The 25,639-nt window shown below is 30.8% G+C and overlaps 1 protein-coding gene and 2 long non-coding RNA genes across 3 annotated transcripts; 2 read left to right on the forward strand and 1 right to left on the reverse strand.

The window, feature by feature from the left end:
• The first annotated feature begins 4,629 nt into the window (after positions 1-4,629).
• LOC128293228 (uncharacterized) lies at positions 4,630-6,094 on the forward strand. Its single transcript, XR_008283358.1, has 3 exons — positions 4,630-4,710; positions 5,175-5,261; positions 5,887-6,094. It is a non-coding gene; the product is annotated as an uncharacterized LOC128293228 (long non-coding RNA).
• Positions 6,095-16,431: 10,337 nt separating this feature from the next.
• On the forward strand, positions 16,432-18,133 carry LOC108484508 (uncharacterized). The gene is made up of 2 exons (XR_001871262.2): positions 16,432-16,674; positions 16,800-18,133. It is a non-coding gene; the product is annotated as an uncharacterized LOC108484508 (long non-coding RNA).
• Positions 18,134-22,807: 4,674 nt separating this feature from the next.
• On the reverse strand, positions 22,808-25,582 carry LOC108485947 (uncharacterized). The gene has a single exon (XM_017789783.2). The coding sequence runs from the start codon at positions 24,966-24,968 to the stop codon at positions 23,049-23,051; it is 1,920 nt and encodes a 639-aa protein (XP_017645272.1). The 5' UTR covers positions 24,969-25,582; the 3' UTR covers positions 22,808-23,048.
• Positions 25,583-25,639: the final 57 nt, after the last annotated feature.

The raw sequence follows: 25,639 nt of genomic DNA on the forward strand, positions 1-25,639 counted from the left end.
TAACTTAATAATAATAATAATAATAATAATAATAATAATTATAATAATAATATAAAACCATGCTAATAATTAATATTAATAATAAAATCTTAGATTTTTTTAATGCATATGGCGCCTAATCTTTTGTAAATGGTTTAATTTCCATTTTAATCCTTTTTATTTTCTATTACTTTAGAATTAAACTTTTACCCTTATTCAATTTAGTTCTTTTACTAATTTCTCTAAATTAAGCTAAATTCACTTAATTAAAACCTAATTAGACACGCTACTAAACTCATAAATATTTCTAATAAGTATTTTCGAACTTATTTCACTAAGGCAGAAGCCCTATAGCTCACTTTTCCGGTGCCCGTGAATTTTGGGTCATTACAAATACCATAAAATATTGGGTCATTACAATTTAAAAGTTTTTTTTTTTTGTTAAAAGGAAAAGGTAAATTACATCAAATCAAATGCATAAAAGCACCACTCTCTTTATCTTTTTGAAATAACTCTAAAATTTCTTTGGGGGCCTCGTCAAAGACCTATAGACTTGCTTTCACGTCAGACTCAGTTTAGCCAGTCTATTCACAACCAAGTTCTGTTCTCTCGGCATATGTCTGATCTTCCATTGCCCTTTAGCTCTTATTATCCGCTGGTCCTTCTAAGCACAATAATACCTGGATCTTCCAATCCAAATTCAGTCAAGGCCTGAACTACTTCAAGATTGCCAGTGTGAATTGTGACAACTTATTAAACATTCAAACATAAACTCATATGTGATGAATGATTAATACATTACCATAATTAATGCACAAAATACTCATTTTAATTAAAGAATTCATATGTGATTTGAATAAATTTTATTTTTATAAAGTTAAATTTACATTATTAGATAGGTTTTATTAATAAATTGGCCCTTAAACTATATCTTAATTTTCAAATTAGTACTTAAAGATATTTGTAATACCCCAAAAGTTGCTATAGTAAGAAAGTGAGATATTGCCCTTGATATAGTAAAATAATGGAATAAAGTGACAAAAAGGGAAATTTTGAGTTATGTCAACAAAATTTATTTGGGAAGCATATTATGATATATTAATTCAAGAAAGGAATAAATTGCAAAAGTGAGAAACGTTTTGTGGCCTAAGAGTAAATACTCAAAATTTAAAGGGTTAAAAAGTAAATATGAAAAAGTTGAAGGACCAATAGTGCAAATATTTAAGGGTGGAAGGATCTAGAAGCTAAGAAAAATGGATGAATTGGACCAAATTGAATAAGTGGAAAAAGTATGGAGGGTTAAATCACAATTTTACTGAAATGAGTGATGAATCAATGGAAGAATTTTAAAGGATCATAAGGGGCGAAATGGTCATTTAATAAGGAAAATAATTTTGAAGAGTAATAATGATGTTGGTGATATTTTAGAATAAATAAATAAATAAATATTAGTTGATTAATATGTTGATTTGACATTTATTTATATTTTATTTATTTTTGTTTAGTATATAAAGAAAGAAAGATGATGAATTATAGTCACCTTTCCATGCTACTAACGTGAGAAGAAGAAAGAAGGAAAGAAATTTTCTTTTCTTTACAATTTGGCCCTTTCATAAAAAATTCACCATTCACTTAGAAATTAAAAGAATTACCATAGCTACCAAGAGAGAAAGATAATAAGGAGACTATGAGGAGCTAGAATGTCAAGTTAGATTCAAGAAATAGAAGCTGGAGGAGAGAAAAAGTTAAGTTAAAGTTTGGTTTCGAGAGAATAAGATATGGACGTTAAGGTTTTATGTTATTTTTAAGTTTAGTAGTGATAGAAAAACATAAAAATGAAAAAAATAGGTTTTATTGAATGCCATGAATATTTATCTAGCATGGGTTTGCATTAAAAATGGTTAATTTGCATGTTTTAGACTCATGGACTAAATTGAATAAAAGTAAAATTTTAGGGTAATTCTGTAAAAATGTAAAAAATGACCAAATTGTATGAAATGAATTGTTTTATTGAATAAATTAATTTATTGAATGAAATTATTAATTTATATCAAGGTTGAGTGGAAAATCAAAGAAAATGGAAAATTTTCAAAATGCCCCTGAATATTGGTATTTCTGCAATTTAACCAGGTATGTTCGTATGAACTGTATTCTGTATAATTTTGATTAAAGTGAATGTTAATTAGTGATTGGTAATATAAATATATATATATATATATATGTTCTGTTGTTGGAATTGAATTATTGTTGGAAAAATATTATCGAAATTAATACTCAGTTTGGATTGAACGCGGGATTTGAGTACATTCGTGATTTGGCGTTTAACAACCCGATTTTGGGCTTAGTCGGAATAGTGATTTTGGGACCACAAATCTGACGTAAGAAAATTCATTTTTATTATATTTTTATGGTCTAAAATTTCACAGAATAATTTCGTGAAAATATTGTTCGAAAATTTTGACGTTTGGGCACTCAATTTAGTCAAAAGAACTAAATTGTAAAAAGTGCAAAAGTTGAGTTTTACATGCTAGAGGTGTCCAATTGTTATGAAATTTTAAATTGGAGGTCCTTATATGGTAATTAGACCATTGGTTAATTTGTTGGACAAAAATGGGCACGAAATAGGTGAAATTGAATATTTTTAAGTTAGGGGCATTTTGGTAATCTAATAATTAAAAGAATTTAAAAGCCAAAATAAGACAATTTGTCCATTTTCTTCTTGTTCCAGCCGAAACTACCATGGAAGCCATGGCTAGGGCTTGGTTCAAGCTTCCAAGCTCCATAGTAAGTGCATCCTAGCCCCGTTTTTAATGTTCTTTACATTTTTAAAGTTCCTGTAACTCGATTTACCTATTTCTACCATTATTTTGAGCTAGGGTTCATGTTTAAAAATTTACCCATGAGTGATATGCATGTGTTTTGATTTCTAATGGTAGAAAATTAATGTTGGGTGTTAAATGAATGACTTTTACTAAGTGATTTTTGGTGAAAATGTTTAAAAGGACCATTTTGTAAAAAAAATATAAAAGTGTCATAAAAGTGTGATTTAGTGAAAATTGTGGGCGCTATAGTTATGAAAATGATTCGTCTAGGCTTAAAGTACAAAGAAGTTAAATGAAAATCATTTTATGAGCCTAGAGGCAAAAGTGTAAATATGACAAAGTTTAGGGGCAAAAATGTAATTTTTCTATAGTATGATTTTTGGATCACATTGACTAATGTTACTAATAAATAGACTAAATGTGATATTATAGATCAAAGAAAACATGGTTTGGACCTAGAACGGGGGAAAAACGAGAAATGGACGATTAAGTCCTTTTTCACCATTTTTGGTATCGAGATAAGTTCGTGTGATAATAATAATGCAATATTATACTTGAATGTTAATGCTTGATATTACACGAATTGTAAGTTTGTGTGTAAGTAATTCAACAATTCCATTATTATACATTTAATAATTGACATTCTATGATATATGTATGTATGCCCTAATGAAATTGGCTTGTGACGATTAAATGAAAGTTTGGTGATAGCTTTATATCTCGGAAGTCCCAGGTGACCTTGAGGAATGCTTAGGATTCGGATATCATGACACCACGATTAATGAGATCTCGTGTAAGACTATGTTTGGGACATGGCATCGGCGTTGATATGTGTTCCAGTGTAAGACCATGTCTGGGACATGGCATCGGCGTTGATATGTGTGCCAGTGTAAGACCATATCTGGGATATGGCATCGGCATCGATATGTGATTTCATGTAAGACCATATCTAGGATATGGCATTGATATGAGATTTCATGTAAGACTATGTCTGGGACATGGTATCGATATGAGGTCCCGTGTAAGACCATGTCTAGGACATGGCATCGGCGCCGACATCAGACTTCGTATAAGACCATATCTAGGATATGGCATCGATATATAGACCTATGTAAGACAATGTCTGGGACATGGCTTTGGCATTCTATGTGGTATAATAGTATAAGTGGTATTACAATAGACAAGACCAAATGAGTATGAGAAACACAAGTATGATGACATGCAAATGTTATGCTGTAACTTAATTGAGGATGTTTAATCTTTAATTGGATACCATGTTCTATGCCTTTGATGTTGTATAAGTGTGTGAAGGATTAAGGTTGACCAAGGCTTGGAAAATGGCCTAGTACATGGGCGTGTGTCTTAGTCGTGTGACCTTAAAATATTGCTGACGTCATAAACAAAGAGTTACACGGGCTGAGGACACAGATGTGTCCGAGACACATGGGCGTGTGTGTAACATTCTGAAATAGGGCCTAAACGGAACAGTGGTTGCGAAACCACAAATTCAGGGTAAAAAAAAAATTATTATTATTTTGAGGTTCATGGTATGATTACATGATTGTGTGAAAATTTCGTGATAAAATTCTATGCATAAAGTGCTTAAATTGAGGTTAGGGACTAAATCGAATAATTTGCAAAACTTGCATTCTAGAAGTTTTAGTATGAAATTATTTTGGAATATTAATTAGGAGATCTTAAATGGTAATTTGACCAATTTTAAGTTCATGGACAAAATTAGGACATGGAAGGAATTTTTGAAAGTTTAGTAAGGAGGGCATTTTGGTCATTTGGTTATTAACATTAATAAAAGGTAAAAAGATGATAAAATTGTATCATCTTCTTCAAGTTACCAGCAGAACCTTACCTCTCTCCATAGCTGGGGTTTCTTCAACTTTCAAGCTTCATAGTAAGTGATTCCAAGCCTGCTTTTTAATGATCTTTACGTTTTGAAGTCCCTAGCTCGATAAAGCTTATGCTAGCAATAATTTAAGTTAGGAATCAAATTTTGAAAAATACCCATAGGTGAAATTTGTGTATTTTGATGTTTTATGATGGAATATGAGGTTTTAAATTATGTTAGACAACTTGTGCTACTTGGTTTTAAGTGAAAACGAGTAAAAGGCTTAATCGGTAAAAATACCTAATAGTCATAAGTACATGTTAGTGTGTGAATTTGATGTTGCCATAGAAGGAAAAATGATCAGCATGTCATAAAACATAAGAAAATAGGATGAAGTTTAATTTACGAGCCTTGGGGAAAAAGTGCAAATATGTGAAAGTTTAGGGGTAAAAATGTAATTTTTCTAAAGTTTGAGTAAAGGGTTGTTTTGATAAAGGTTGATATTAAATAAGCTAAATTTGCTATTATAGATCAAGAAGAGCGAAATTCGAGAGTAGATCGGGGAAAAGAAAAAGTAAAGGACTAAATTGTAAAGTTTAGTCACATTTTGTATCGAGGTAAGTTTACAGTAAATAAATGCAATATTATTTTATTTTACATTATTATTGTCAATTTCCAGCATTTATATATTATGTTATGAAAATATTTAAAGTCGAATTTAAGGTGAAGTGACAGAGGAAAAGTGTTAGAAAGCCCCGGTTGAACCCTAGGAATGTTAGGATATTAGGGTTGACAGGACAGAATGAAATGAGCCATGTAAGTCCATATTAGAAATATGGCTTTGGAGACAGGATTGAGCCATGTAAGTCCATATTATATATGGCATTGGAGACAGGAATAATTCATGTAAGTCCATGTCAAAGACATGGCATTGGCAGGATATTGATAGACAGGAACGACCCTAGTATCCTTAGTATTCCGAGTGGTTCAACGGGTCAGGATACGAGTTAAATTACAGTGAATTAACAGCAAAGGAAAAGTAGATTATACTTATGAAAAAGGAAAGGTCAGGTAAGAAAGAAGGTAAGGGAATAAAGAAGAAGATAGAAATTGAGAAGTAAAGAAATTTATGATGTTAGATGATATTATGCATAATTATCCATTATGTTGAATGTTGTGATTTATTTGCTTGTAAGCTTTCTAAGCCTAGTGCTTAATCTCTTTATTTTCTTCTTCTTATAGTACTTATCTAGTCACTCGGGGATCGAAGGAAATGTCGGAGGCCGATCACACTATCAAAGAAATAACTCGGTATAATTAGACGTTTTGTTTTGTGTATGGCATGTATAGAAACTTAGCCACTTTTGGTATAATATGAACAATGAATGATGTGTAAATACTTGCTAGTGATTAGCTAATAAAAATGGCCGATGATATGCATGTTTATTAATATGTATGATTGAATGGTGATTATCACATGAAAATTATGAAAAATGTGAAAGTAACCTAAAAACAGATTCAAGTAATGAGAATGATGTAACTTTGAAAAATCAATAAAAATTGTATAAACATAGTTTGAAGATGAATAATATATGAAATTAAAGCTTATTATATCTATTTTCTTATGGAATAAGAAAAATAGGTAAAGGTATTATATTTCATGATATATCTGAGTTTTAGTGAAACAAGGTCAGAGCGATTTCTAGAACCCCTATTTCAACTTTGGAAATTCACCATAAATTGTACAAAACTAATTAGAAGGTATACTTTATATGGTTATAATACTTGTTGAGTATAGTTTTAAGAGAAACAAACGGCTTAGTGATATGAATTTTGTACAGGAAGAAACATGGTTCGTAGTAACAAGAGGTTAGTGCAGTCGAGTTTTGAAACAGGGGAAACTTTAACTAATAAACTGTACTAATTGGCTAAGTCAAAAATTCTAGAAAAAAATTAGTAGATATATATATGAGTCTAGTTTCATGAAAAATTTATGGATCTTAATTTCGAGTTTTGAAACTCGAGAAATGAATTTTTAAGTAACCATGACACAGAAAAATAGTTTATTCTGAAAATTAAAATAAGTGATTTAGAGTTGTTTAAAAGGTAAGATAAGTTTAGTAATACCTCAAGCTTGACTCCGGTGATGGTTTCGGGCGTGGGGGCGTTACAGTGTGACTCTCCAAAACTAGAAAATTTTCTAAGTGTTGTAAAAAGTTTGTAAGTTCTCAGTTTAGTCTCGAACCACCCTCGATGTATGTTTCGGGCCTCGTAGGCCTGTATAAGGGACAATGTACATGTGTTTGATTCATTTTAAATTGAATGAAATTTTATGGCTCGATTTTATGCGGTTGTGTATGTTTAAGTCCGGTAATACCCCGTATCTTTTCCTGGCCTCGGACACGGGTAAGGGGTGTTACATGGCAAATTGATGGCATTGGAGGAAAGTGACGAAAAATTACCCAAGTAAATCGAGGTTTAGCTTTTGTTGCAAACTCTCGTGTTTTACTTCCTATTCAGCTCTTTTAATATTCTGTTTAATCCTTATAGGTTTCCGTTCAGCTCTTTTGAGCTTCTGTTTAACCCTTATGGGTTTCCATTCAGCTCTTACAAGCTTCTGTTCAACCCTTATGGGTTTCTGTTTAGCTCTCATGAGCTTCTGTTAAGCTTTCGAGCTTCTGTTAACGATATACTCAAATTTGTAAGTTGTTCTTCGAAAGGTAAACTATTGGGAGTTGTCTTGAATGCTATATATATATGAAGAAATTGTAAGAGAATGATATGTATCATGGTATGTATATATATCAATATCTTGATATGTTGATACATGGAAATTATGTAAGTTGAGATGAGTAATAAACTTAGGTGTAACTTGTTGAAATAATAAGATTATCGATGTTGAATTTATATGAAATATGTTCAAGAATGCTAACCAGTGTTGTTGTTTGATGCTTAGGCAATGCCAAGCTATTGGTTGAATGGTAATATGTTTAATTATAAGTTGTATTGAAATGGTAAGTGCTCAAATGAAAATATACTTGTGCTCATGAAAGAGTGGCAAGTTTTAAGTTATACAATTTCTTATAAAATAGCCTATTATATGATTAATTTGAAAAGGGCTATGTTTGCATGCACTAGCTTGTGGCTGTGGTGGTATAATATGATTATTACTGGTGTGTTATGTATATGGAATGAGTGTAGAAAGTAAAAAAATGCAAATGAAAGTAAATAAATTTGGAAGAGTTAAAGTTTGTTTAAAACCCTACTATGCTAGGGATAATATGTATTAGTGATGCTGTGGATTTATTTACATTGTGAGTTGATGAATATAGCCACATGAGTATTGTGGTATCCATATTAGATTATTCTTGATATTTATAAATTTCATATTTGAATGAATGGATATGATTAAAGCTTATACGAGCTTACTAAGCATTTATTGCTTACTTATTTTGTTTTTCTTTACTTTTCAGATTACCGGAAGCTTGATTGGATTGTAAGCTTATCGGAGTTATATCACACTATCCATCGGTTTTATCGGTACTTTCAAATGATTTGATTTTGGTTATAATGGCATGCATAGGTAACTTGTTTAATGTTGGCCTATATGTAATTTGTTGAGATTAGCAACTTATTTTGGCTTGTTTTGGATGCTTAATTATGGTTTGATGATATGTATAATGTTGATTGTAGGTTGACACAAAATTAGGTGAGAAATATGGCTTGTAAAAGAGCCTATTTTCGTCTACACGGATAGAGACACGAGCTTGTGTCTCAACCATGGCACGGCCAGGTGACATGGTTGTGTGTCCCTTGCATCTTAAATTTGCAAAAAGCAGAATGCTCACAGGACCTAGCACACGGGCATGTGGCTTGGCTGTGTGACTCAAGTCAGTATGCTTAAATTGTTCGCATGGCCTGAGACACAGGCGTGTCTCTTGGTCGTGTGAGCCACACAGCCTGACCACACGGGCGTGTGTTCCTTGCACTTTAGAAAAAAAAATTGATGTTTTCTGAAAAATTCTTGGAGTTCCCAATTTAGTCCCGACTTATTTCCAATGTGTATTTTGAGTTTCGAGGGCAAACCTAAGGGACAATATAATTGATTTTGATTAGTTTCTAATATGAATGTTAGATTAAATGAAATGTCTGATATTTAATTTGTAATCTCTGGTAATGCTCCGTAACCCTGTTCTGGCAATAGATACGGGTTAGGGGTGTTACAATCTTTGTCAAAAGTAGTACTTAAACTAATAAATTTGATATTGATTTACCTAAAAAAAATGATAACAACCGACAAGAATATGATATGTGACACGTTTTCATTAGACACCGTATACATTTTTTAGGAAAATGGGATAAATTGATAGTTTATATAACACCCTTACCCAGACCGATGACAATCCTGAATAATTTATGCTAGACATTTTTTGACTTTGTAATCAATTATTTGATCTTACCTGAACTCAAATTAATATCAATAACTCAAACATAACTTTGTAATTATCATCCTAACTCATCATGTATCATAAAATTTCAATTGCTATATTTTAAAATTGAGGTACCTATGCTTCAAAAGAAGATATTCATACCTAAGCATATGGCATCGATACCTAAAAGTAACACAAAACATTTTCAAAACTTCAACAAAATAATCTAAACCATTCCCAAACATTTCAAGACTTTATGAAATTTGAAAATACCATTCTATTGACCTATTGATCAACCAATAACATTGGTTTACAAATAAACACAATATATATGTGCAACCAAAAAAACCAAACATCATAACACCATAGTCTCAATTCACATATATTGTAACAGCCTAGTTTAGACCCTAGTAAGAACAGTGGTTTCGGGACCACGAATCCGAGTAAAAAAAAATATTTTTATATTATTTTCCGTGTTTAAAGTATGTGAATTGATATGTGTGAAATTTTCGTATTTAAAATTTTATTGTTGTGTGCTTGATTTAATAAAAGGACTTAATCGCATAAATTAAAAACTTGATAGTTTAAAGCATGAGGCCAAATTGTTAGTGGCTTTCTAAGTTGGGACATTTATGTTGTGAATATCCCATTAATAAGTAAGTGGGACGACATAAAATATAAGTTACATGGTTTTTCTATTATATTAGTAAAGATATATAAGTAAATTAAATATTATATAATATATGTTATATTATAATATAAACATAAAATAAACAAAGCCATATTTGAGTGTTCATATGTTCTTGGTAGCGAAACTAAACAAAATAAAAAGAAAAGAAAGCAAGCTAGGGTCCGGTCAATATTCAAGCCCATACAAGGTTCGTTTTGTTCGATTTTGATAATTTTACGTTTTGAGATCGTTGCTTGAGTACTACAAAGCCCATGCTTGAATTTTTATTTTGATGAATATTTTGAGTTGTGCCATTGTTGATAGCTTGTGATTTTTGTGGTTTAATGATGAAAAATGAAAAATATGTTTTTCTTAACATATTTTGTTTTGGAATTTTGATAATTTTGAGTAATTAGGACTTAATTACAAAAATAATAAATTGAGGGACTAAAATGTGAAATTAATGAAATATATGGACTCGTATAGTAATGGGTAAGATTCGGCTAAACATGGGTAATTGGAAATTTTGAGTAATTTGTGTTATTTTGAAATAAGGATTAAATTGTAAAAATGTGAAATGTTATGGGATAAAATGTAAAATGCCCAAATTATGTGTCTTTAGATAAAATTTAATGAAATGTTGAGTAAGTGAGTTAATTTTGATATTAATTAGATTGGTAAAAGTGGAATTCGGATTTGGATCGGGGGGAAAATCAAAGTGGTCAATTAGTCGTCTCGTTCCGATTATCGTTGTCTGAGGTAAGTCCTTAAGTAAATAAATTTGACTTGTTGCGCGCTTAAGATTATATAATATGATATGTAATTATTTGACCTTTACAAGTTCGATTTGCAATAAGTATATTGAATTTAGGCTATAAAGTCAATATGAAATGAATGATTTATGTATATAATGTGGCGAATGACTATTAAGTGATGATGTGAAAGTGTGTAATATGTGTATACAATTTTATTGTACTTGTTTGTATAAAGTCGAATGTGAATTGAATGGTATATATGTGGTGACCGAATAGCTATTATGAAACAAAGTCAAAGAATGGGATATTGGTATAATAGAAGAATTGTGACTATTGTTCCTCTTGGATCGAGGTTGTGTGTGAAATAATTTGTGAATATGGCATATAGCCGAATGGTTATTAAAAGTGAAACTGGATAGTGAAAAGATTTTGTGTTCCTTGTGTATGATTATTGAACCGAAAGTTAAAGGGTAGGTGTACATTTTGTGCTTATATTCGAATGAAGCAATTGAATTGCTAATGTGATATGTTATGTGAAATGTGTTAACATGTGAATAAATATGCAAGACACTGAAATGTATCCGGCTAAAGTCCCAGAGCTTCGTCTTTGAAATGTATCCAAGCTAAAGTCCCGAGCTTCGTGTAACATTCAAATAGGGCCTAAACGGAATAAAGGGTTGCGAAACCACAAATTCAGGGTAAAAAAAATTATTATTATTTTGAGGTTCATGGTATGATTACATGATTGTGTGAAAATTTCGTGATAAAATTCTATGCATAAAGTGCTTAAATTGAGGTTAGGGACTAAATCGAATAATTTGCAAAACTTGCATTCTAGAAGTTTTAGTATGAAATTATTTTGGAATATTAATTAGGAGATCTTAAATGGTAATTTGACCAATTTTAAGTTCATGGACAAAATTAGGACATGGAAGGAATTTTTGAAAGTTTAGTAAGGAGGGCATTTTGGTCATTTGGTTATTAACATTAATAAAAGGTAAAAAGATGATAAAATTGTATCATCTTCTTCAAGTTACCAGCAGAACCTTACCTCTCTCCATAGCTGGGGTTTCTTCAACTTTCAAGCTTCATAGTAAGTGATTCCAAGCCCGCTTTTAATGATCTTTACGTTTTGAAGTCCCTAGCTCGATAAAGCTTATGCTAGCAATAATTTAAGTTAGGAATCAAATTTGGAAAAATACCCATAGGTGAAATTTGTGTATTTTGATGTTTTATGATGGAATATGAGGTTTTAAATTATGTTAGACAACTTGTGCTACTTGGTTTTAAGTGAAAACGAGTAAAAGGCTTAATCGGTAAAAATACCTAATAGTCATAAGTACATGTTAGTGTGTGAATTTGATGTTGCCATAGAAGGAAAAATGATCAGCATGTCATAAAACATAAGAAAATAGGATGAAGTTTAATTTACGAGCCTTGGGGAAAAAGTGCAAATATGTGAAAGTTTAGGGGTAAAAATGTAATTTTTCCAAAGTTTGAGTAAAGGGTTGTTTTGATAAAGGTTGATATTAAATAAGCTAAATTTGCTATTATAGATCAAGAAGAGCGAAATTCGAGAGTAGATCGGGGAAAAGAAAAAGTAAAGGACTAAATTGTAAAGTTTAGTCACATTTTGTATCGAGGTAAGTTTACAGTAAATAAATGCAATATTATTTTATTTTACATTATTATTGTCAATTTCCAGCATTTATATATTATGTTATGAAAATATTTAAAGTCGAATTTAAGGTGAAGTGACAGAGGAAAAGTGTTAGAAAGCCCCGGTTGAACCCTAGGAATGTTAGGATATTAGGGTTGACAGAGACGTAATGAAATGAGCCATGTAAATCCATATTAGAAATATGGCTTTGGAGACAGATTGAGCCATGTAAGTCCATATTATATATGGCATTGGAGACAGAATAATTCATGTAAGTCCATGTCAAAGACATGGCATTAGGCGTGATATTGATAGACAGGAATGACCCTAGTATCCTTAGTATTCGAGTGGTTCAACGGGTCAGATACGAGTTAAATTACAGTGAATTAACAGCAAAGGAAAAGTAGATTATACTTATGAAAAGGAAAGGTCGTAAGAAAGAAGGTAAGGAATAAAGAAGAAGATAGAAATTGAGAAGTAAAGAAATTTATGATGTTAGATGATATTATGCATAATTATCCATTATGTTGAATGTTGTGATTTATTTTCTTGTAAGCTTACTAAGCCTAGTGCTTAATCTCTTTATTTTCTTCTTCTTATAGTACTTATCTAGCCACTCGGGATCGAAGGAAACGTCGGAGGCCGATCACACTATCAAAGAAATAACTTCGGTATAATTAGACGTTTTGTTTTGTGTATGGCATGTATAGAAACTTAGCCACTTTTGGTATAATATGAACAATGAATGATGTGTAAATACTTGCTAGTGATTAGCTAATAAAAATGGCCGATGATATGCATGTTTATTAATATGTATGATTGAATGGTGATTATCACATGAAAATTATGAAAATGTGAAAGTAACCTAAAAACAGATTCAAGTAACAGTAATGACGTAACTTTGAAAAATCACTAAAATTGTATAAACATAGTTTGAAGATGAATAATATATGAAATTAAAGCTTATTATGTCTATTTTCTTATGGAATAAGAAAAATAGGTAAAGGTATTATATTTCATGATATATCTGAGTTTTAGTGAAACAGGGTCAGAGCGATTTCTGGAACCCCTATTTCAACTTTGGAAATTCACCATAAATTGTACAAAACTAATTAGAAGGTATACTTTATATGGTTATAATCCTTGTTGAGTCTAGTTTTAAGAGAAATAAACGGCTTAGTGATATAAATTTTGTACAGGAAGAAACATGGTTCGTAGTAACAAGAGGTTAGTGCAGTCGAGTTTTGAAACAGGGGAAACTTTAACTAATAAACTGTACTAATTGGCCAAGTCAAAATCTATGAAAAAATTAGTAGATAGATATATGAGTCTAGTTTCAGGAAAAATTTACGGATCTTAATTTCGAGTTTCGAACTCAAGATATGAATTTTAGGCGACTCTGACGCAGAATGGCAGCACATTTCAAAATGCTTAAATAAACGATTTAAACCTATTTAAGGGATAGAATAAGTTTAGTAATGCCTCGTGCTCGATTCTGGCAACAGTCTCGGGTAAGGAGTGTTACACTTCGTACTGGAAATGTGTCCGGGCTAAAGACCCGCAGGCTTCGTACTGGTGCTGGTAATATAATTTCGGGTTTTATACCTAGCAGGCCAAGTGCCGATGAATTTGATAAAAGTATACAACTACAAGATCCTACACTAAGTTGACAAATTGAAAGTGCATTACATATTAAGTTGGCCAGGTACGTATCATGTACTCGTATGCGATTTGATTTGAATTAAATTATAAATATATAAAGTGATGCATCTGTGAATAAGTGTTATGACTATAAATGTGATCGTGATATATTCAGTAAATGTGTGAAGTTATGTGAAGTGATTCTATGTTTATATTCAAATATAAACACTTGGTCCTTGTGGAAAGGTTTGTGGAAGTATATGATTTATTTTTAGGTGATTACGATCATGGAAAATTAAATGTGAATATGATATTGTATTTTATTCGTTTCAATTGAACTAAAGCTGTTAGTGAAGCATTTTAATGCCTATGTTATGAGTTCGAACTTGAATGACATGATACACATGTTTAGATAATTTGAATGCAAGGAATGTGTGAAAGAGCAAATTTGTAATAAATCTGCTTGGGACAGCAACAGTAGCTTAATTTTGGAAAATCACCATAAATTGTGGAAATTGAATTAGAAGCTGAATAAATTATGTAATTAAAGCTTAATGAGTCTAGTTTCTTATAAAATAAACCTTGTAAGCAAAAGAATTGTAGATAATGAGATATTTGAAGTGGCGTGAGATAGAGTCAAAATGACTTTGAAATCCCCTGTTCTGTTTTTAGAAAATCATTGTAAATTGTACAATGATGATTATAAGATAAAATTTATATACTTAGACTCCTTAATGAGTCTAGTTTCAAATGAAATAAACGATAACATATTTCAAATTCTGTATAATGAGAAAATTGATTCGTAGTGAAGAGTGGTCAGAATAGTCAAACAGTGAAACAGGGGAAACTTCAATAAAAATCTGGTATTGATTGGTCAAACCAAAAATTCTGAAAATTTGATGGATGGAAGATATATGAGTCTATTTTCAGGAAAAATTAACGGCACTTGAATTTGAGTTTCTTAGCTCCAGTTATAAATAATTTAGTGACTATTGCTCAGGAAGACAGCTTGTAGTGAATTTGTGATTTTGTTGCAAACATGGTTAAAACTAGTTAATGAGATGCTTTTCGAGTTCTTATGATCTTATTTGTGATTTCAATATTTGGTTTTAATTGAGTTCAGATTCAAGTGAGGTGAATTTGCTAAATATGCATTATGTTCATGGATACTTGGCCAAAATGGCAATTATCTAGGAATGATTTCTTGAAAATTTGAAGTAATTGATCTATAAGTAAATTAATTGTTTGCATTGCTTAAAACTTACTAAGCATTGAAGCTTACTCCGTGTTCTCTTTTCTACTTCTTATAGGTTTATACTTTAGCTCGAGTTGAAAGAGCCGGAGATATCATCACACTATCGAGTCATTAGGTGAGTTGAGAAGATTGTATATCATCATGGTTTAAGGCATGTATAGGATAGACTATAGGTAGAATGATATTTCGACTTTGTATACATTATAGCCATGAGAAGATGGCTTGCTCATTTTGTTTAGGGAAGCCTTATAATTGAACTAAAGTGTTGAAATTTTTTTATTATAACTTGATAGTAGTTAATTTATTATTAGATATTCGGTTATGTTTTGATAGTTAATTTTAGAAATTTTATAAGAGCTCTTATGGAAAATCAATGAGACAGGTTTGCATTGTTGATAATTTATGTTTGGTAAGTATCTTTGAACTTATAGAAGTTTTGTTCAGTCAAGTAATACCTCATAACCTTATTCCGGCAACGGATACGGGTTAAGAGTGTTACATATATACAAATTTAACAACTAAAATTTTGTTTATCCTAGATATATGCCATAACCAATCCTGATATGTGCGGTACATGATCTTTTATAGGTGATGTGATCCAAAAGTTGATACAATCCTCAACAAATCTCTTTACGAGATCGACATCTAATCTATGCATTAAAAACAATCCAACTTGCTAAGCATTCAAGCATGCTAAGTGATGCTCAAATAAAATTCCAAATTACCTTACCTTTATGCAAGTATCAACTAAAACATAATATCATTCTTCTCAACCATTAGGGACTTAATTAATTCAATTATTACATCATTTTAAACATACCATGATCTTCACTTAATTAATTCAAGTTATACTTTTTTTATTTTAAAATAGTTATATTTATTAATTATAGTTTCCTAAAAAATGAGGGCATTTAATTTTGCAATAATTAAGATTACAAAAATAAAAGAATTTATTTTTAAAATATTTTGAATTTATTATTACTTTACATTTATATTTTAATTATGAAACTGAGTCTAGCGGGAAAGTTAAGTCTTCAGGTTTTTCATAGTGTCTCGATTGAAGTCCTAGAGCTCTTTCGAGAATATAAGACTAATAATGCTTTTGTTCAATTCAACTTGATGTAATTCTATTAATATTCCTATATATTTCACCTAAAAAAAGAAGAATTTATTTTTAAAATATTTTGAATTTATTACTACTTTACATTTATATTTTAATTATGAAAAAATCAAAACTAATTCCTAACTTAAAAAGTTCAAGTTAATTTTGTATTTTGCATTTACTACAATTGGTTATAATTATAAGAATAATAAATTTGAATTTAACATATTATACATATATATAATGCCTATATTAATATAATAATTCCATGCCTAAAATTAAGGTGTTCTTTCAATTTTAGAACTAAATGGTTTATATTTAGCACTCCCCCACGGAATACCAATTCAGCGTGAAAAATTTAGGTCAGAGTTCAACTTTACCCTTCCATTTCTTTCTCAGGTCTAGACCTTTCTTCATCCATTTCTTTCTCACCTTTGGAGCTTTCTTCTTTTTTTCATTCTTTTCCCCATTTCCTTCCAACCTCTTCCCAAGTTCCAACGAAGGATTTTTCAATTAGGTATTCTATCTAATGACAGCTTATAGTTGGTGATTTGTTTGAGTTCCTGTTCCTTTTCTTCTCTTTTGTCTGTGTTTATTTTTTTCATCAATTGACTTTAAGGAATGTGTACATTTGGATGACAGGAAAGGTCTACCACTGTGGGACTCATCGGCGATCCATTTCTCGACAAAGAAAACTCATAAACCTCAAAAATACAAAACCCCCAAACCCAAAAAAAAAGCTTAAGCTTGAAGAAATTTGGGAAATTTAATGGTCGGTGGATCAAGATCCAGTAATAGTTGATAGTATTTCAGTTTTTTTCCCTCCTTTTTGATTGAAGAAATTTGGGAACTTAAGCTTATGGTTTACGTTTTTCTTATTTTCTATTTTCACTTCAATCTAAAAATCGAAACTTTACTTTTAACAAATGGAGTTTTTGGATTTCAAAAAACGGAGTTTGCAATTTTCTTTATGGTCAGAATATTTTAGCTTCTTAAAAAAGGTATAATTCTTCGAAGGTTGTGCAGAACTTTTATGGTTTTGAGCATGGTTCAGTTTTGATTTACTGTCTAAGGTAACATGCTGAAAGTCAATGATTTGTTATTGATTTTCTACTTTTCTTGGAAGCAAGAACCGAGAGTTGTTTGATTGATTTCTTTTTTAATTTGGTATTTTAAGTTATCATCCGTTCAACGCCTTTTTTGAATCCTTAAGTAATTATTTGTATAAATTCTGACATATTAAGAATGAGCAGTATGGTATAGTGTGTGGTCTCTGTGATTGCTAATCCTCTCTGGATGTGCCTTTATCTCTTTCTGTTCTTGGGTTAACAATTCTTTTCTTAGTCTGAAACGTAACCTTTTTTTGCAATCACTAGTTGGAGTTTGGAATTCAGTAGTACTGATAGGGCACATTTCTGGACAGTTTCACTGGTCACCTCTATTGCCTTGTACAGGAAGGTGAAGGATCATGTTAAAGCCTTCACTATCTTTTTGAAAATATTGAAATAAAATGTATTTTTAAGAGGATGATAGAACTAAGCAATGAGTTTGCAGACATAAAATTTTCTTTAAGAAGGGATCATTATCCATAAAGAGTTTCTTTAATGCATCTTTTGGAAATTGCCTTATTTTTGAAGTAGTCACTAGCAGTTGTTGCTTGTAAAATCTTTAGAATTATAGTTTTTCATCAAGTATTACAATAATATTCTTAGATGACCATACTATGAGCTATAACATCTGCTGATGGCAGGCTTCAGAATGTCTTGCTTACCGATTTCTAGAAATTTAGTTTCTCATCAATCTTGCTATTCTTGTTTATTGTTGACATCTGCACTCTGTTTAATGTGATTCACTTTTAGACATCCATCCATTAAGGTTTCTTTTTATTGATTTTCTTTAATGTTGGATTATGTATATTATGTATGTAACCTTAGAAGCAAGATTTTTAATAATGCAAATGCAAGTTTATGTGGAAATTGTGGTACTGATGATACTTCATCAACTGTTGTTCCTGGACCTTCAGTCTTGATTATCGATTTCCACAGTCTTAAGGATTATTTTAGTGTAATTTTCAATACCTAAATCTCTTGGAACTTGTCATTGTTGTGAATGCTGATAAAAAATTTCTGAAATTTTATTTTGTTTTTATCATTTATATGAAGGTAATAACTAAGAATAAATTTGGTATGAAATGAATGAGGTTCTTATTCTAAAGTGATAGCTCAATAGAATCTTATGTATTGATTAATAATAGATGTTTCTTCAAAGAATATATAACATTTGAGCTTGGATTTGGTACATAATTTCATATACTCACACCATTTTAATAATAAAATAATGTATTTTTTTTTTATCTTTTCATAGTTTCATTTTTGTTTTTAGGGGTTTAGCTAAGTAAATTATATCTGAGAAATGGCTGATTCCTTAACTTATTTTTTGGGCAAGGGCTTTGAGTTCCTTGATCTTGGAATAATAATTAGCATATAATATCAGCTCCATCTCTTTCAATGGCAATAAAACTTCATTTGTTTTTCTTTATATGTCTGTGTTTCTAGTTTTGCTGGATTTGCCATGTCAAACAGTTTTTATTTTTCTTTTTGTGTGTGTGTATGTGTATGTATTCTCTTTAGCTTTGAAGGATGGACCTAATAATTGTACAAAGGGTCAATCTAAACTCTATTACTGCTGATTTTTTTGTTAGATTAGAGTGAATTAGATATTAAAGATGGGTTTGCTAATGAGTCCCCTTAAGAAACTCTTTAAACTTAGTTAATATTCTATTTATGGTCATAACATTATACTGAATGTAGTAATTGATAACTTATCATTTTTAGTTGGAACCATTATGTGTTAAATGCTTAGTGGTATATTATTATTTCAACAAGGGGCATGTAGTTTAATAAGGTTGTGTTTTCTTTGACAGAATTGACTTCAAGATAAGGACCATAGAGCTTGATAGAAAAATGATCAAGTTACAATAATTATTGGGTATTGTTTTGCATAAATCTGTTATTTGCATAATTATTGGGAGGATAATGCAATTTTTTAAATATAAACTATCAAATAATATTGCTAGCAAAGATAGTTTGAAAGAAAATTGATAAGCAAGATCTTTGGCATTATATAAAAGATATGTTTTACCATTTATGAGGATTGATGTAAGTAATGAGAATTTCTAAGATATTTCATCAAGATGATGAGATAGATATAAAGGCCTAGGGCAAATATAAAACAAATTGCAATTTGCACCTTAAAAGAAAGGGAAAGAACTATTTTGGCATATATGCCTTCATATCACTTACTCATGCTGAGTTTTCTATACATATCAATCTTTTGGTTTTTCCTCAATTAACATTCCTACATTTTATCTCATATTAAATAAATAATCGGTTAGTATTTGATATGCTAATAATATGTTTTTTATTATTCCACTAACAAATTTTAAAATTGTCACACATCTCTTTTTTAATATTTTATTATATTTTTTAAGACACTTGTTAATCTCTTGACCCTATTTAATGAAATTTAAAAACTCCTATAAATAAAATGAAAAGCTTATTTAAATATAAAACAAAAGATTATAAATTTATTAAAATGTATTTTTATTAAAATTGTGAATTGAGTTTTATATATATATATATATATTTAGTAGTAATTTATTATTTCATATCTTTGTTATGGAAAATTATTTATAAAATATCTAAAATATAATGATCTTATTTCATGATTTAAAAGTTTATGTATTCATGAAATATTTAAATTATTTATTTCACTAATGATATTTTAGCACATTAAATATGTATTGTAGTTTAAATATAATAAAGTAGATTACATATTATTTTTATAGTGTTATATATTATGGTTTTTAATTCATATAATAATTATATTAAGAATTTTATTAAATTATATATCATTTTCTTAAATTATAATGAATAATAATTATGTCAAAATATGGTTAAATTATTTATTATATTTATTAAATTATTTTTAATAATAATCTTATTAAAATTTAATAGAAATAACAATAATCATCTACCTAAAAAATTTTTTGCTAAAGGTATTCGGTCATTTTAGTTTTTTTCTTTATGCTATTACAACATCATTCCATTCAACCAATCACAAGAATACTATTAAAGTTCTATTCCATTCTATTCAACCAAACAATTAAATTATTGATTATAACTCTATTACATTACAACCAACCAAACATACCCTTATAGTTCTAATTCATGACTCCACCAAATTGACCGGGCATTGTTAAAGACTAAGTGTAATTAGAAATACTTCTGATCAAACATTTTAAATTTAAATATAGGCGTTGTGAAATTTATACTAGTGAGATTGTTTCGTATTCAATATTTTAAAATATTATTCAATAAATAATTGAAAATAATTTATTCAAAAACCCATATTATGAATCTGATAAATGGAAATGGTTTGATTGTGATGACTTTCCAATATGCACTTCTAACTCTCTTTATCTTTGACGATATATTAATGCTACCCTCTGACTTTTCTATTCCCAATGTAGAGCAAGTGCTTGGGGCTTCCCTTTTCTTCTCATTCAAAAAAGATAAGCTAAATGCTAAGAAACCTACAGATTGTGATTAAAAATTATTGTTAGCAATCACCTATTTATAACCCTGAATAAAGACACGGTAATTAAAGATTTTAAATAAGGGATTTTAAAAATTCTCATTATGTAATTAAAATTTAATTATTAATTATAATAATTATCCAAATTATTATATTTAATATTATTATTTAATTAAGTAAATATTTTATAATAAAATGGATAATATATAAAAAAATTTAATGTAAAATTTACTTATATTTTAATATTACTTAAGTTATCCAAATTATATAATTAATTTTAAAATTTTCATATTAAAATTAAATTAAAATTTTAAAATATAATATTATTGATAATATATAAATAAATATTTAATTTAAATAAAATGGATAGCTATCTATTTAATTTTCTTATTTAATTAAATATTTATCTAAATTTTAAATTCTGATTATCTAATTAAAATTTAAATAAAATTTAATTATTAAATATAATAGAAATGTAAATTTTACTTACATTTTAATTTTACTTAAATTATCCAAATTATATCCAATTTTGATAATTATTTAAAAAATTTAAGTTAAAATCAAAATATAGAATAGATAATATATAAATAAATATTTAAGTTAAAAGAAAATGGATATTTGTCTAATTAATTTTCTTATTTAATTAAATATTTATTTTAAATAAATTTAAACGGTTTATTTTTAGATAAAAATAAATAAACTGCAAATTAAATAAAATTTAATTCAATTTGATTAAAAAATTAAAAAAAAAAAGATGAAAATATATTGCACGCAATTATAGTGCATGTAACTTGCTATTGTTTATATATATGCGATAAATCATCTTCCACTTTTTCAATTAAAGAAATTTTAGATATCTCTTTAACCACAATCTTTTTAATATATACAATGTTGAGATGTGGAATCATTTTTTTATTATAACAACATTCCAATTGGAGCTTAAACATTCATTTACCAACTTTAAACATTGTTGTCATGTCATCTTCACACATTTCAAAACTATCGATTGTTTAATTACAATATCCCAACCTTCCACCCTTTCCTTTATTCAAAGTCCTACTCTTTCCCTTCATTCCTACCAAAGCTTTCTTCCTCTTCCTCTTCCTCTTTAAAATACACACAGAAACACGATTAATCTTATTTATACCAAATACAGGACATTAAACATAAAAATATAAACTTATTCATTACTTCTCACTTTGGATATATACTAAGCTCAAAACCAATTTCTTTTTCTCGCTTTCTCATCAACTGACCTTTTCTTTCTTATCTCTCTTTAACATCTCACACACACTAGGCAAGTGGGTTAGGAAGGCGTCCATTGCCTGTTTCATTCATCCCGGAAATTATAAACGAACTTCTATCCATAATAATCCAAGGGTCATTCATATATTTAGCTAAACTAATAGTGATCCAAAGGATGATATTTATCCTTCCGTTAACCGTAAGACATGTATTTTAGCTAACAAAATGTCCACTTAACCAACATTAATTCATTTAATCCAAGGGCTTTCCCAAATATATAGTCAAATTCCCTTTTTAAGTCCTCCCATTATTCAGGTGGAGAAATGGGATTATATCCCTCATGCATCTCTTCAATTCCAATTTCCCATCTCGAGCCCAGATTAACATTGTTGAGAATGTACCAAGCACATTCATTTTTACCCCCAAAAAAAAAAACACTTACTATTTGAACTCTGAAATAATATCATCTTCGACACCGGAAATTCTTATACAAATTATTTTTAATACTTTCAGGAACCAAATTTTTTGAGTTAGGATGCTGAATGAATGTTACGGAAAATAGGAGATTGAAAACTAGTTATTTTATAAATATTTTAATGATATTTAACAATCATTATTTTAATAATTCCATTTTATGTTTTTATAGAAATATTTTTGTCATTAAAAACATTATAAACTCCCCTGGAGACTTGGGCCCAATAAACTGAATTTCATATCCAAACCAAAACATCATTCATAAATTAATAGTTTACTTGGGTATGATAAAAAGATTTTCAGGTTTTGTTAGTTTAAATGCAGAGACAAAAAGCTTAAATAGTAAGTAATATATTATGAACTCAGTCATGCAACGAGCCATATAGTTGGCTTGCAACCACATACAAATTAACCACTGTCGACTCTTTAGTTCTCAACCCGTGGTCGATAATCACAAAGAAATAGATGCAAAAGGGCGTTTAAGAGAACTACGCTTTTACACTAATTTGGCCTTTGGGGGCATGACACCAGTAAAACACAACATCCTTTTCTTATATAGATTCTTAATGCACTTACTTACAATCGAGCCAAGCATGGAGCACTTGAGAGTGAATAAACAACCTCTTCTTTTTCTTCGGCTATCACTGCTCTTCCTTCTTCCCCTTCTCCGTAGCTTCCTCTTCCATTACCTGACCGCAAGAATCCGCCATCGTTATCAAACTTGAGTTCCATTAAAGCATTCATTTTACCTCCTAGAAAATACTGCTTAGCCGCCCACCTTTGAATTTTACCCGAAGTTGTTTTCGGGACACTTCTACTTTTTACAAGAACTACCATCCCTACATCAACTTTTTCGTTTTCGAAAACATTTTCTCTGATTCTTTCACATATATTCCTCAAAATCTTAGTATCTTTTTCACTCCTCTGCATTTCTGCAACAAGAGCGATCATTCTTGAAACATCAAATGCAGCGAGACAACCCCCTCTTATGAACTGTGGGCAACTATTGTAAGCTGCAGTCTCTATGTAATGAGGGTGTATGTCCTGACCGTTTGGGAGCTTAATCACCTCTGCGCAACGACCTGTTACGAAGAGAAATCTTTCTTCCCCTTTAACAATCCCTTTATCCCCGGTCCGGACGAAACACCGACTGACCTTGTTACTAAGTCTACCTTTGAATATGTCTTGAGTTAAGAAAGGATGGCCTAAGTAACCTGAGGCGTTGCTTGGAGACGAAACCCAAATCTCGCCTTCGATTCCATCATCAACAGGTTCGTGTGTGTGCTCGTTCACTACAATGATGTCCATGTCCTCTTCTTCTTCTTCACTGGCAAGTCTCGCAATAGGTAAGAGCTTGTTGTGGGAAGGGAAAACGGGGAAACAGGAGTTTCCAGAGTTGTCATCGTTTCTCCATGCTGTGGAAACGAAAGTGCAATTCTCTGCTAAGCCATAAGAGGGGGAGATGGACGATGGGTTTAATCCAAAAGGCTTGAACACATGAAGAAATTCTTCAACTGATGCCTTGTAAATGGGCTCATTAATGATAATGAGGTTTCTCAAACTCCATAGATTGATAGGTGAGCTTCCTGTTTCCACTCCACCACGCTTCACGACTAGTGGCAAGGTGAATGATGGAACCGGAGTACAAGTGGCCTTAAACTGTGTAATGAGCTCGATCCATAGACTAGGCCGGTTGACAAAAGCTGCAGGTGACGTTAGCACGCATGTTGCACCAGATACAATGGTCAATAACAGAAACATTAGGCCACAATCATGGTACTGAGGCAACCAAGAGACGATTACACTATTTGGATGTAAGTCATAAGCTTTCCTTGCTGTTCTAACATTGTGAGCTGCTGATCCGGCTGTCACAAGCACTGGCTTTGGGATCCCTGTTGCACCTGAGGTGTATTGAATCAAGTAAGTTTCATCAGGTTTGCAACCGTCATAAGACATAGAATCCAGTCTTGAATCTGCATTTTTATGTTTGACATCTTCAGTAGGAACCCACTTCAGGTTCTGTAACATCTGGGCAAGCTTCTTGTCTTTGGAGGGCAAAGAGAGATATTGCTGAACTTTTGTGATATAATCATGGTGAGCAATGGCAGCTTTAGGCTTTGTCTGGGAGAGAGCTCTGAGCAGGTGATGATGGTTTTGTTTGGAAAAAGAAGGGTCAGGTGGGAATATGGGCACGCTCAAAAGGCCGGCTCTTTGACACCCAAAAATAATCTCAACCAGCTCCAGCCCAGGCGTGCATAAAATGATTACAGTGTCGCCTCTTTGTAGTGAGTGCAGCAGCTGGATAGAAATGGACTGCACTGAATCATTGAGCTGAGCATAGGTAAGTGTTGAGCCATTGCTTACATTGGTCGTGCCATCTTCGGACCAAATGAAAGCTGGCTTGGACCTAAAGGCTGACAGGCTAGCCCATAGGGGAAGGTATTGGTCAACAACTGGTTGGTCAGGGAAAATAGGGTCGTAGTTCTCATAATTCATATTTCTTGGTCTTGTGCTTTTTGATGTTTTGTCTACCTGTTAATCCACTTTTATAGCAAGGAAAGCGAGGTCAACGCTGGGGGATAAGGTGCGTATATCGTCAGCATTGATTGAAGACATCATATAGTAAAACTGAGCACAACAAAATATTCGTGAGAATATCCAAGTATGATCCTGGAATGATTTACCCGTAAATAGGTAATAATGTCACCTTCTTCATGTTTGTACATAATTGTCCCCGTTACATCCCAGACGGCTTTTGCTTGATTATTAGATGCTGTCCCAGCTTCTCACAGAAGCGGATTAACAATAGAATATTAGGTGAATATAACAAATTAAATGTTGGATCTTACCATAAACCCCTGCAAACAGTTTGCGGGAATTCCAAGGGCTTAATGCCAATAATGATATGGAATATGCGGCAAATAGATGATTAAGTCTAGGTATCTTTTGGTTAGTTCATGTCTTCAAATCAAATGGCATGATAACGAAACCCTGTTTGGTTAATGGTAATCCTGTTACATTAATCTTTGCACTTTAGCTACTAAAACTATTCTCCATCTAGATTTTCAACATTTCCGGTTTATATCACCAGGAACCCAGTATTCCCTTGCGGCTCTCAATTAATTCGGAGTGGGCCCTGATTAATTAACATGCGGCCAGATATTAGA

The sequence above is a fragment of the Gossypium arboreum genome, chromosome 5 (assembly GCF_025698485.1).
Source record: "Gossypium arboreum isolate Shixiya-1 chromosome 5, ASM2569848v2, whole genome shotgun sequence".
NCBI classification, from domain to species: domain Eukaryota; kingdom Viridiplantae; phylum Streptophyta; class Magnoliopsida; order Malvales; family Malvaceae; genus Gossypium; species Gossypium arboreum.